Raw genomic sequence first — 12,137 nt, 5'->3', positions numbered from 1 at the left:
TGGGGATATTCACTTAATGATGTCTGTACATGTGTCAAAGTGAGAATTTTATGGACTGAATTCTCCTAAATGGAGCACTATAACAATGTGTGTGTAGAGGTGTGTGTGTTTAATTTGGGCAATTCTTTGACGCATGTTTTGAGGAGCCAAGGAATGGAGAGAGATCCTCAGTGATGCACAAAGATGCTCCCCACCACCCATGGGCATCTCCCTAACCCACCTGAGTGCCCAGAGCCTGGATGTCATGCTCAAACGTGGTGTGCATTCTCTGTAAGGTCTCCACTGTGTTCTGATCTCTCCCAAGCTCCTCGGGGAGTTTCTTGTGTTTGTCCTGTATGCGCCCAAAGATCTCCTTGGCATCATGGTAAAACTTGTGCAGTTCATAAGAGGCGGCGAGAATCTGTGTTCTCGTGTCGATGAGCTCCAGGAGGTCAGCCCAGGCTTCGTTGAGCCCATCTTTCCACTCGGCGATGGTGGCGGCATCCGAATGACCAGAGTTGATGAGCTCATCTGCCATGTGATTGACTGTGTCCACACGCTCCTGTCCAATGTTCCCTGTGTCTCTGGCAAATTCCCGGAATCGTTCTTGTAACATCTGAAACAGGAATAAGCACGAAGAAAATCGGTAAGACTACTATGAACATTTTATTTCTTGATCACATAAATGTCCTTTGGAAAGAAACGATACGCGTGATGTCACAGGTCTTAGCTCTAAAACTCAAATCAGGCTTCCTTCTTGCCCTCTGTTGCAGAGCAAGGCCCTGGCTCCATCTCCTTTCACTACTGGAGAAAGGCATGGAGAGGTCAGACAAGCTAAGTCAGAGTTTGCCTGGCAATAAAAAGCCGAGCTGGAACTAAACCCCGTGACCTCTGATCTGAGTCCAGGGTGTCCAATGTGCTCACAGATAAGGAGTCAAGCAAGCACCCCTGCCCAGTGCACCCTGCATGGCCACCCCTGCTCTGCCCAGGGTACTTGCCGTGACATGCTCGTAGTCCTGCCCCAACTCATGCGACCCTGCGACCACCTCCCTCTCAGCGATCCACTGCTCCAGGTCGTCCACCTCCCGGTTGAGCTGGAAGAGCCTGTGCCTCTCGTCCAGCTTGCCCCTCCGCTCTTCGGCCAGGTCTTTCAGACCCGCGTACAGCTTGTCCACTTTGGACTGCCGCATGCTGATGCGCTCACTGGAAACGGGGGTGGGAGGGGCAACAGGTAAAGGACTTTAAATGTCAAATTTTCTTCAGGGAGAAAACAAGTGAAGGGAAAATGCCAAGAAAACATCTTACATAAAATTTCTCAAAGGAAACTTCCGATTCACCTATTTGGCCTAAAAAATAAAACTCTGAAATTTGACGAGTAATGAAGAGCCAACACATAAAAAAAAACCCAGTAATTAAGGCTGATGGCCATCCTGTGATGATGGGGGGAGGTGGCAAGGAGGAGAAACCCTAACTCTGCACTGCTGGCTCTGTTAAGTCAGGATTTCCTTTGACGTGTACAAGTTAATGAAAAATCCAGGAGCTATCTTCCCCTCTCAAGAACCATGCTACTTAAGGGACAAAAGATAACCCTGTCTGGCACACACCTCCACCTTCTCTGGGGTGTATTCTCTCCCCTGCCACTCCTGTCAAGTGGGTCCTGGGAGTACTGCATCCCCCTCCCCCGCCCCCCCCCCCCCCCCCAATGACTGTCTTGTAACAGGAAATCAAAGAGACAAGGACTTCTTGATGCCGGTCCCTAGAGACTAGGAAGGCCACTTTCCTGGGACTTCTATCATGAATACATGAAGGACCCCCTACACCAACACAGCCACCACTGACTGCATCTTCAACCTCCCTTAGTTACCACACAAAGCCGATTCTCTTCCTGAGTTACGAAGGCAGTTACATAGCAAGCCTAAGATAACTGCCACTGAAGTCAACCTGTGAACATGGTATAAAATTGGCAAGTACCACACACATATCTTCTGTAATTCCCAACGTGCTTGAAGGACTTGACATGCAAGAGTGAGGAAGCGGTATCATCCTGCTCTTTGTGGGAGCTCAATTATTTTACAGATCTGTGCATTCTTGTTCACTGCTCCTGCTCAAACTCATCATCATTTTCCTAAACTGGATGACTTTCAACCCAAGGGTAGGTTTTGATAACTTGTATCTATGCAAATCAATTTGTAGTTTTGCCTCATGGCACCAATAATTTTTCAAGAGGGCCTAGGCTCACAAGAGATATTTAAACCGCAAGAACAATTTCCTAATGTAATAGTTCACCCTTCCCATTCAGCACAGACCTGTTGGGTCTATTTTAAAAATGCTTCCCAAAGACCTACATCACCAGTTACTCAATGCTGTCATCCATTTCCTTTGGCATTGGGACAGAATAAGAGACCCTCCCTGGGAGGAACCAATAGGCCAGTCTCTTGATAAAACAGTACTCACCTTTCCGGATGGCTGTCAGCCACCAGGGCCCGGCTGGTCTTAGAGAGCTGATGCACAGTCTCTGCATAGTCCTCCACGGCTTGTTCCAGAATCTGGTGCTTCTTCAACATGGAGACGGCGCTCTGCTCATCCTGCAAAGATGGGGTCACAACCACAGTCGCCCCCTCTGACTGACACCACCTTAAGGCAAGACCAGCTGACGGCATCATGGGTGGAAGGAAGAATCATCAGAAAGAACAAAACCATAAGGAGCATCAATATGAACTGGACTGTATGCACGTGGGAGGCCTCTGTGAAAGACGAACACGAGGATCATACAGAATGAGTGAGACCCCTCTGAGGTACAGGGTAAAGCCCAGGAAACCAAGTGTATCCTGGCTGGCTGAGACTCCTCACAGTCTAACACCTGTGTAGATGACTGCATCTTGGAACTCTAAAAACTTTCAAATTGTCTCAAAAGCATCTTGTAAAGTTTAGGTAATTCTATTAATTAAAGAGAGGAAAAAGGACTCTAGCAAATATCTATTAAAAAAAAAAAAAGAAGAAGGAAAAAACGAGAAGAGAAACTCAGTCTTAAGGACATGTCAGGACTCACACAAGAAGATTCTGTGTCAAGGGGAAATAGCCAGATTCCAGCCACCTTAATGCATGTGGTGCCCTCCCACCTGTGACACTTGAAGGCAACAATGAAATGTTTCACAAAGACACAGCCACCGGCAGAAAACAAGCTCGGGGTCTGAGTTGGAGGCTCTTAGGGCAAAGCTGGAAACGTCGCTCACCTTGGCCTTCTCCTCAGACATCATGTACAGCTCTTGCTCGCTCATCCACGCCTCAGCCTCAGCAGCATCGAAGTAGTACTGCTGGGCCCTGTGAGCCTCCTCAAGCCGCCTGTGGCGTTTCTCGGTCTCCTCAATGAGGAGACCCCATAGCTCCTTGAGGTCAGCGAGCCTCCGTCGAATGGCTTCGGCGTTGAGGCTGCTGCTGTCGGTGACAATGTTTTGGCTCCTCTCAAAGATGTCATCAATGCGAGGCTGGTGCCCCTGGATTTCTTTCTGGAGGGTCTGTGGGAACGGGGAACACACAAAAAAGGCTTGCTGAGACGCAATGGCAGGCTGTTTCATGAGGGCCAAGGGGAAATAGTGAACCTTCAAAGCTCTCACACATTCTCTGCTCTGTAATTTGGAGCAATTATTTATCAGACTGAGCTAGCCCAAGCAGAAATGCTTACCTGATTTTTCTTTATTAACAGCTGCACAGTCTGGAGGTTGTGGCCATGATCTGTGGAAGTTGCCAAAGGCATCCTCTCTCCAACCCACAACTGGAAAAAATTACAAATTTAGGTGGTCAGGACCACTCAAAAAGAACAAATACTTGATGCAAACAAAAGTGCAATAGAAGATTAGCAGGGAGGCCAGCTTGAGAGAGAAGGCGTATTCGATCCCACTGGGAAGGGCTGCCCGAGGAGCCTGCCCTTCTTGCCCAGTACAAGGTGAGGGCTAGTCTTTCAAAGCTTACTTCATCCTCGTTGCTGGATCCCCTCGAGTCCTCACCCTTAATTTATTTTTAAAACTACTATTCTAGGGGCAGTAAAAGCCTAGAACATCTTTAGAATGTCAAAGAGAACAGTAGAGTTGCATTTTGTATGAATATATAAAAGCATGGGCTTTCACAGCCCAACTCACCAATGCAGCCCAAAGTGAGTCTAACAAAGAAGCAAGAATGTCCTAATTAAGGCAGGACAGGTAAGGAAGTTTATGGAAAAGCCCCTTGCATAGTGATGGTCTACTTACAATCTCATCCTCCACATCCCTGTTGAACTGATGGATCTCTTTAGAGGCCAGCAGATTATGCTTTCTTTCATTCAAGGGCTCCAGCAGTTCCATGAACTTGGTCTGCACAGTGAGGCGCTTGCTGTCCACCTCGTCAGTGCTCTTCCCCTCCTGACTCAGGGCCTGGGCCTGGCTCTGGAGCTCCTCGATCTCCTTCTTCCGCACCTCCATCTGGTTCTCCAGCATCTGAGAACAGAAAACAGACCAACTGTCACACCGTAGACAAGGGAAAACACACACAGTCCACAGTCCTATAAAATGTTTGTTTTGAGGACTGGCCAAAATGGAAGACTGACTATTAATTTATATAATGGAGAGCCCAAGAAAGGATTCTTAACATCTATGAAACAATCATTAATCCCTTCCCAGGATTTTTAAACTCAGGAACAACACTCGAGTTTATCCAGGAATTCAGAAGGCAAATGACAAGAGAAACAAGAATTAATTATGGGGAAAGGACAGTCTTCATCTGCTTGTTCAGATGCCATAACGATGCTGGAAACCCATTTAACCATCAGGAAAAGGTAATGGAACTTAAGGTTCCAGTTCTTTTAGGCAAAAGGAATAGCTAATGTCATCATCATCTCTCAATTTCTTCAATCAGGAGGCTGATTATTCTTTTTCTTAAATACTGGATCAGCAGGTGAAAACATACTAACTGCTTATCTACATGAGGAGAATGAGCCAAAGTGAAAGCAGAGGAGTCTCAGTCAGGGAACGACACACTGGGAATACCATACGCTAACGGTTGAGAAACAGGGGGGTCCCCTCTGGGAACAAATGGGCTCCTTTCTTAGGTAAGGAAGTAAACAGCCATGAGTAAAAACTACCTGTAGCAAAACTCCTTAATGCATAATAGTGTAGCCAAATAACTGCATCAGTTAGCAAAGGGAAGGGTGGGGATCACTCTGAAGAAACAGGCTTCAGCACTCGGCAAAGATACTTCCACATTGACTGGTTCAAAGCAGAACCGTTGGGCTGGGGACTCGGCTGCACAAGCCAAAGCTAGCCAGGGAAGCCACTGGAAGCTTCTGCCACCAACCTGCTTTTCCTCAACCTCACTGAAGCTGTTTCTTGCCAGTGTGAAGTAAATTCATTCGCCTTTAGAATGCTCTACCATGACGTCCAAAAAACAAGTACATAAATAAAATTTATGACCCAAAAAGTACCCTGACCAACTCAGATAACTGATACATACCCACTAGATGTTATACAGCAAAGTATGTGAAAAGGATTTCCCTGTGTAAACCTCAGAACTGAATGAAATGCATATTTACTCAACTATTAAATGGTGATACTTAAATGGTGATCCGTCAACTAAGATGATGACAATAAAAAGAAAAGCACTGCCATGCACAGACACCCAGTATTTCTACTAATATGTATCTTTCCAGCTGATTCTGGAAATGCCCCATGATGCTGTCAAGACAAACACTACGCTGGGTTAAAACCCCTCACAGAGAAGGCAGGTGGTTGAGAACACAGTGGTGAGTTAGGGCTATAAGGACGATGGCAATGAAACAGAAAGAGGCCTGAGTATGTGGCTGCCTCGCCCACTTGCCTGTTGCTTTTTAAGCAGGATGTTGACGCTGGTAAGGTCTTTGCCATAGTCATCAGACTGAATCTGACTCTCCAGGCCGTGCAGCCATTTGTCCAGATCTGCACAGCTCTGGGTGAAAAGTTCAGCCTTGTTTGCATCAAAGAGCCGCTGGGCCTTGGTCTGGGTGGTGGACTCGAGGACTTCCCACATGTTATGTAAACCAGTGAGTTTTTCCTTCACCACAGCTTCCGTCTCAGGCTTTTCTGAAATGAGCTGCATTCCTTCCTGGAAAACATCAATAAATACAGTTTGCTAGAGAACAAAGGGCAATGTGAGAAACAACCCTACGATATTTAATCTGTGATTCACCTATTCATTCACATAAGGTTATGGCTTAATAAAATGGACAAGGGCCTAGTCTATGTACACTACACGGCTTTCCAAAGAGTGCAGCAAGAAGTGACTGTTGCATGATGAAATACTTTCAACAGGGGCAACGGGAAAATGCTAATGACTTATGACTTCCACTGCACTTGGCTCCCGAAGATGGTAACACATCACTTTAACCATTAAGAATCTGAAACAATATAAAAAGTCTGAGGAAAAGAAGGAAGGGTGGGGAACTTCACCTTCATGTTCAGTTATGCTGCAGAGAATCTCCCTGTGCCAAGATGATACGTACTAAGTTACCATAGTGCCTGGTCACACAAGAAAAATCGAGGAAACTGAAAATACGTAATATTTCTAAATTCTGTGTAAATCATCAGTCTCTGTCACAGTCCAGGACACATGCTGTGATCAAGAAGGTGGGACTCTGCCCAGGAGGTTCACAGCCCATCATCTGCAGCAGGTGAGAAATCGAACAACTAGTACTCACTAAAAGACAAATCAAGCATTTTGAACCACAACTGGTTGGGTTTCTGCTGTTCTCCCTTCTAGCAGGTTAAAGCTGGCATTTGGTTTAGTGGGAGAGGCCCTGCTTCTGGCAGGGTAACTTCTGTATGGGATCAGATGGGACTTAAAAATGCAGGAGAATGTGCTGAAGAGAAGAGCTCATTTCCCACCTGGTTCATTTTCTTGCCATGGCCACACCACCCAAATGGGAGTCTCATCCAACATTTTAACTCACCTTCTCAATTTTGTCAAGCCATTCTTTGTTGGATGCAAGTTCTGCCATAAATGCTTGATGTTTTAACCATTTACTATGCAGATTTCTGGCTTCATCGTAAGACATGTCCTGGGCAGTAAGCATCTTTTCATTGATCCAAAGAGATAACTAGGAAAAACAAAAATCAGAAAAATGTCAGAGATTGTAATCACAGACATCAGCCTTTTTTCTGCCTGGAAAGAGTTGTGTTATGTTGTACTACACATACTGCATGTTTCCATGTCAACTGACAACCAAATATTTACAACTCTGACCCGTCATGACAGGTTATCTCCATTGTACGGGAGATGTACCTGAGCCTTGCTCCAAAGTATCTAATGTTAAATCCATAGGTACAAAAAGCTCTCTGAGCCAGCCTTCGAAGGGTTTGGCACGCACAACCAGCCTTTCCCCTAAAGGCTTGTGTTTAAAATTCTGCCCTAACCAGTCCAAGTCACTTCTTTTTCTTCCAAATACTTGTGCCAGCTATACCATGTTAATCGTGATTAACTGTCTTTTACTTTATTCGGTAACCTTTTTATCCTTTTAGTTCTTTCTATTACATATTAAAAAGACCAAACACAAAACCCCACTCTTTGATCCCTCCCCTCCCTTCACAGCGTATCTATGGGAATGCCAAAAAGCATAAATAACTTGCTCACTGTAGGAGCAAGGCAACAATGATGCCCTCTTAAAGTTTCCTTCAAGTTTGAGTCACCTTCACCTTTTTTTCTATAGCCTCTATTTCTCTAAAGAGCCTTCCATTCAGACCGAGAACACTCCACAGGATTTGATTTTGAGACCCAACATGTCTACTTGGATCTGAACTCTGCAAAGCATCACAAAGCCTGCCAGCTGCTGACAGATCTAAGAAGGGAGTTCTCTCACGAGGCTTGGGGTGGGAGGCAGCCCAACGCGAGGCCCTGGACACACTTCTCTTGCTGGCTTTCATCCCAATTTGCTCGGCTCCTTACTGCCTGCCTGTAGTTGGCCATGCCAGGTCCTAATTCCTACCCCATACACAGCACTAACCCGGGAAGAGCTTTTTGTTTGCCCAAGAGAAATATACACAAAGGAATGTAGGATCAGGCCAGAATCAGAAGCAAAGGTCTTCAGAGACCATGTCCCTTCTCCTGTGTGACCATAAGAAGCCCACTTCTTACACTAGTCGCTGCCAAAACAAATTTGCACCCTCATGGTCCAATCTTCAAGGTTTAGAGATTTCTGTGCCAATCTCCAAGGCATAGAAAACCAAAAGAACACTTACAGGATCAACATTTCTAAGACCATTCACTCACACTCAGGGCTACTGCTGGGAAAGGCTTCCCTGCAAATGTGTTTAAATAATAGCAAGTCTGTTCTTTAAAAACAATGTCAAGGAGGCTGACACAGGTCACAGGAGCACCCTTGGATCTGAAGGTGGGTGAACTCCCAGTCACCATCTCTACTTTCTCAGCATATTCACCCACTGTACAGAAGGGAGTGGAGGTAGAAAGCAAAAGGTAGTGAGATCTTAGTTGTTATTCTTTATTGAGGTGAAAAACCAGTAAATCTCAAAAAGCCCTTTGTAAGCTAGGACCACAGATTGGTTACACAACAGAGACAGTAAACTTCCTACTTTAAAAGAATTATCTATTTTCCAGTTACCTGAGTAGGCAAAACCTGAAATACTATGGTCATTCATTCGGTCCAAGGGGGAAAGAGGTTAAAAGGAAACCAAATGGTAAAACTTTCCCCGTGTTCCACATACACACAGATTATACACAATAGAAGGCATTTATCCAAAGTGCAAAGGACATTCACATATTTTCGCTATTCATAACCACCTACCCAGAGAGATTTAAAAAAAAAAAAAAGAGCTACATAAAAATCAGAGGCTTATAAACAAATCTGCTCTTTGCTGAACATCATCCTACAGATAAAGCATCATGCGATACAGCACAATGAAATGGATCTATGGAACTTGCTAGTTCATCAACCCTTCATCAGCACTCTGGAATCAGAACTGCAGTTATTATTTGTGGGCATTTACAAAGGTCATTTAAGAATATACTCATTCTCTGCAGAAAAGAACACTGTGCAGATTGGAAAAGGATAGGAAAAATGCTTTGATCACTGAATCAAGCTTTTCAAAGCAAAGCAACGGAACTTGCTATCCCTGGTGCCACATGAGTCTAGCTTTACTGCCCTCTTAAAAAAACACATCAGTTTCTGAAAACAGGAGTTATGGTATGAGAGAATAAAACAGAAAAGCAGTAACTTCTAAATCATTTTCCAGGAATACACATCAAAATAATGCTACAAAAATTATGATGTTCTTTATATCCCTATCTACAACTGGGGATAGGGGAGCCCCTGCAATAAATTTCCCCATCTAGGCAGTGGTTAATGGGAGTGGCAACCAAGGCAGATCTCACCACTCCTGCCTGCTCCAGCCAAGGCACTACAAGGAAGGGACTACGACAGGGACAACTTGGATTCCCTAGACTTTGGACGATACCAGTAGCCAGTAATGTATTAATTCTGACCTCTGGGTGCTAAGTTTCTAGAAGCATAGAAGGTAGATTTTCAAATGCAAAGCTAGTCCATACACAAACTCCATTCTCAGAGATCCTGGCTTAAAACGTACGTATTTTAATGATGCTGAATGATACAGAGCTCACGGCCAAAGAAAACTACATACCAATGCTTTGCTTGCACTTCTACACCAGGGTTTTGGAGCCCCCAAACCTGCCCTAAATTCTGTCACTACACAGAAACTGTACATGCTGATGTGGGAGGGATTGCACCCACCCCCAGCATCTATGGTTATACTAACTTTTTATTATTTATTTTTAGAGAGAAAGAGAGCGCAAAGGGGAGGAGAGGGGGGTACAGTGAGACAGAATCTTAAGCAAGCTCTATGCTTAGCTCAGAGCCCAATGTAGGGCTCAATCCCACAAACCTGGGATCATGACCTGAATCGAAATTGAGTCAGATGATCAACCAACTGAGCCACCCAGACACCCCTAGATGTACTTTTTTTTAAACGTTTATTTATTTTGAGAGAGAGACAGAGAGAGAGAGTGAGAGAAAGTGAGTGTGGATGAGAGCGTGCATGTGAGTGGGGAAGAGGCAAAGAGAGGGAGACAGAAAATCCCAAGCAGGCTCCCTGCTGTCAGCACACAGCCCAATGAGAGGCTCAATATCATGAACCATCATGACCTGAGCCAAAATCAAGAGTTGGACACCTAACCTACCAAGCCACCCAAGCGCCCTGAGATGTAGTAACTTAATGAGGCTAGAAAGAAAGGCTAAAACAGGAAGACTCAGCAGAGCAGTCACAAAGAGACCTGCACATCATTCCCAGGATGTAAGAACCCAGCCAAAACCTTTCTGCACATAGGGGAAATCCCAGTAGGACTGAGCCCTCGAGGCATGCCCAGCAGTCACTGGTGCATGTTAAGGAGTGAACTACTTGTAACCAAGGGTGCTAATTTAGAACAAGTGCTAACAAAGCTCTAATGACCTAGTAAGACCATTTCCTGTGATTCTACTGGGAAGGACTATTATTTTACCCACTTACTTTTCCCATGTTTCTACTTATGAATCCACACATGTGTAAATGGAAAATAGGGAAACTCCAAATGGATTTCTTTCAAGGGTTCCTCTCGTCTCCTCACCTCCTGCTCATTTTCCAGCATTCTTTTTCCCAAATTTAGCCTAGGTTTCACCATGCTGAGGTTCATAACTTTCATCTCATTAAACTTGCCTTTTAAGCAAGAGTATGGAATCCTACTGGCTCCCCGCTTCCCCCTATATGGGCTGAGGTTAAAATGAGTCATCGATGGTACTACAAGGGAAACATCAAGGGATAATACAGGGACCTCCAATGTGTGGAAGGCACAGCCCAGGCTACGGACATCTCCTGACCCCTCCAATGAGTAAGAGTCACTTGGTATTCACTATGGCACAACATGTGGCCCAATACAGCTAACTTCAGATCCCATTACTCTCCTCTACGTCCTGTCCGGGGACACAAATACCTCTTTAAATAAGCATCCTATCCAAATGGGTTATTAATGCTTGGGTGCCACTTGAAGAGGCATTCCTGTTTTCTGCTTGTCTGGCTCCAGGCAAATCCCCCAGAGACCTAGATTCATCAGAGTGGCACAGAAAACTGACAGACCCTAAGCTACATAGTTTAGGGGCTTTCCTTCTGAAGGTTTAGCTGCTGGAGCATATTGCAAGATTCAGAGTAAGACAGCAGCTGAATGGATATGAAGGATCGCTTCTGTCACACGCGATCTAAGCGACTGCTGTTAGGGCTGTATTACTTCTAACACACAGCCACGCATTTGCATGCAAGGTGTTGTGATGATTTCAGTCACATTCTTTGCACACGACCCGATCTCGTCCCCACACCCTCCGATACCCTTCCCCCAAGGCCCCTGCAGCTTCACTTGGATATTCTTCATCCCATTTCTGCCTCCGAGTGGATTTAACATAATAAACCAGAGAGAATAGAGTCTCACTGTTATTCTCCGGCAGAGAGAAAAAATGCAATGTGCTCCTGAACTCACACATGTGAAGGCAGCCAGATGCTTTTCTCCAACTAGCTTGCAGAGAGACTGCATTTTTCTGGCTAACTTTAGCTTTCCAAGTTTGTTTGTGCACATATCAGGGGAGCATGAAATAGTATGAGAATCATCAGATTAATACCACATGTTAAAACTCAGAAGTTTGAAATCAGGAGTGCTGCTCTTGGCATGTTAGACATGTATTCAAGGAGCTTGAAAGATGGTTATTTCAAAGTCTTCAGTGAGTAAGAAACTCAGTCTGTATTTTTTAAATATTTGCTTTTTACCTAGATAGCCAGTTCCAGTACTCCTTAGTTCTTTCCTTCCATACCAGTAAGCATGTATTACTTTAAATAGTTAAAACACGGCAGTAAATGCATTTACAATACAGAATATCCTAGGGTGTCACTGCCTTCGACAACTGAAATGTTCTAGATCTGCACTGTCCAACGTGGCAGCTGCTAATCACAGTTGGCTAAGAGATGTGATAGAAGACAGAAGAGCTACACCTTGATATGTACAAAAGAAATAGCCCCATGTGTGGCTAGGGTCCACTGTCATGGACAGCCGACTTCTGGACTATTCTAGATTAGAAGAATCTAGTTATTCTAAGTGGTAGCTTGCAGGCT

The 12,137-nt window shown here is 44.8% G+C and overlaps 1 protein-coding gene across 3 annotated transcripts in view; it reads right to left on the bottom strand.

Moving 5' to 3' along the window:
* The window catches only part of SPTBN1 (spectrin beta, non-erythrocytic 1), a 198,619-nt gene that overhangs the window by 24,948 nt on the left and 161,534 nt on the right, over positions 1–12,137 (bottom strand). For all 3 annotated transcript variants that reach the window (XM_019421876.2, XM_019421932.2, XM_019422003.2), the window contains 8 exons: positions 6,932–7,078; positions 5,824–6,087; positions 4,224–4,448; positions 3,662–3,751; positions 3,213–3,494; positions 2,434–2,564; positions 978–1,182; positions 221–595 (listed from right to left, as the gene is read on the bottom strand). In XM_019421876.2, coding sequence (XP_019277421.1) covers positions 221–595; positions 978–1,182; positions 2,434–2,564; positions 3,213–3,494; positions 3,662–3,751; positions 4,224–4,448; positions 5,824–6,087; positions 6,932–7,078 — 1,719 coding nt within the window. The remainder of the gene's footprint in view (positions 1–220; positions 596–977; positions 1,183–2,433; positions 2,565–3,212; positions 3,495–3,661; positions 3,752–4,223; positions 4,449–5,823; positions 6,088–6,931; positions 7,079–12,137) is intronic.

Source organism: Panthera pardus, unplaced genomic scaffold, assembly GCF_024362965.1.
Source record: "Panthera pardus isolate Hobbes unplaced genomic scaffold, ASM2436296v1 HiC_scaffold_25, whole genome shotgun sequence".
Classification (NCBI taxonomy): domain Eukaryota; kingdom Metazoa; phylum Chordata; class Mammalia; order Carnivora; family Felidae; genus Panthera; species Panthera pardus.
This window is presented reverse-complemented; position numbering and strand designations above follow the sequence as displayed.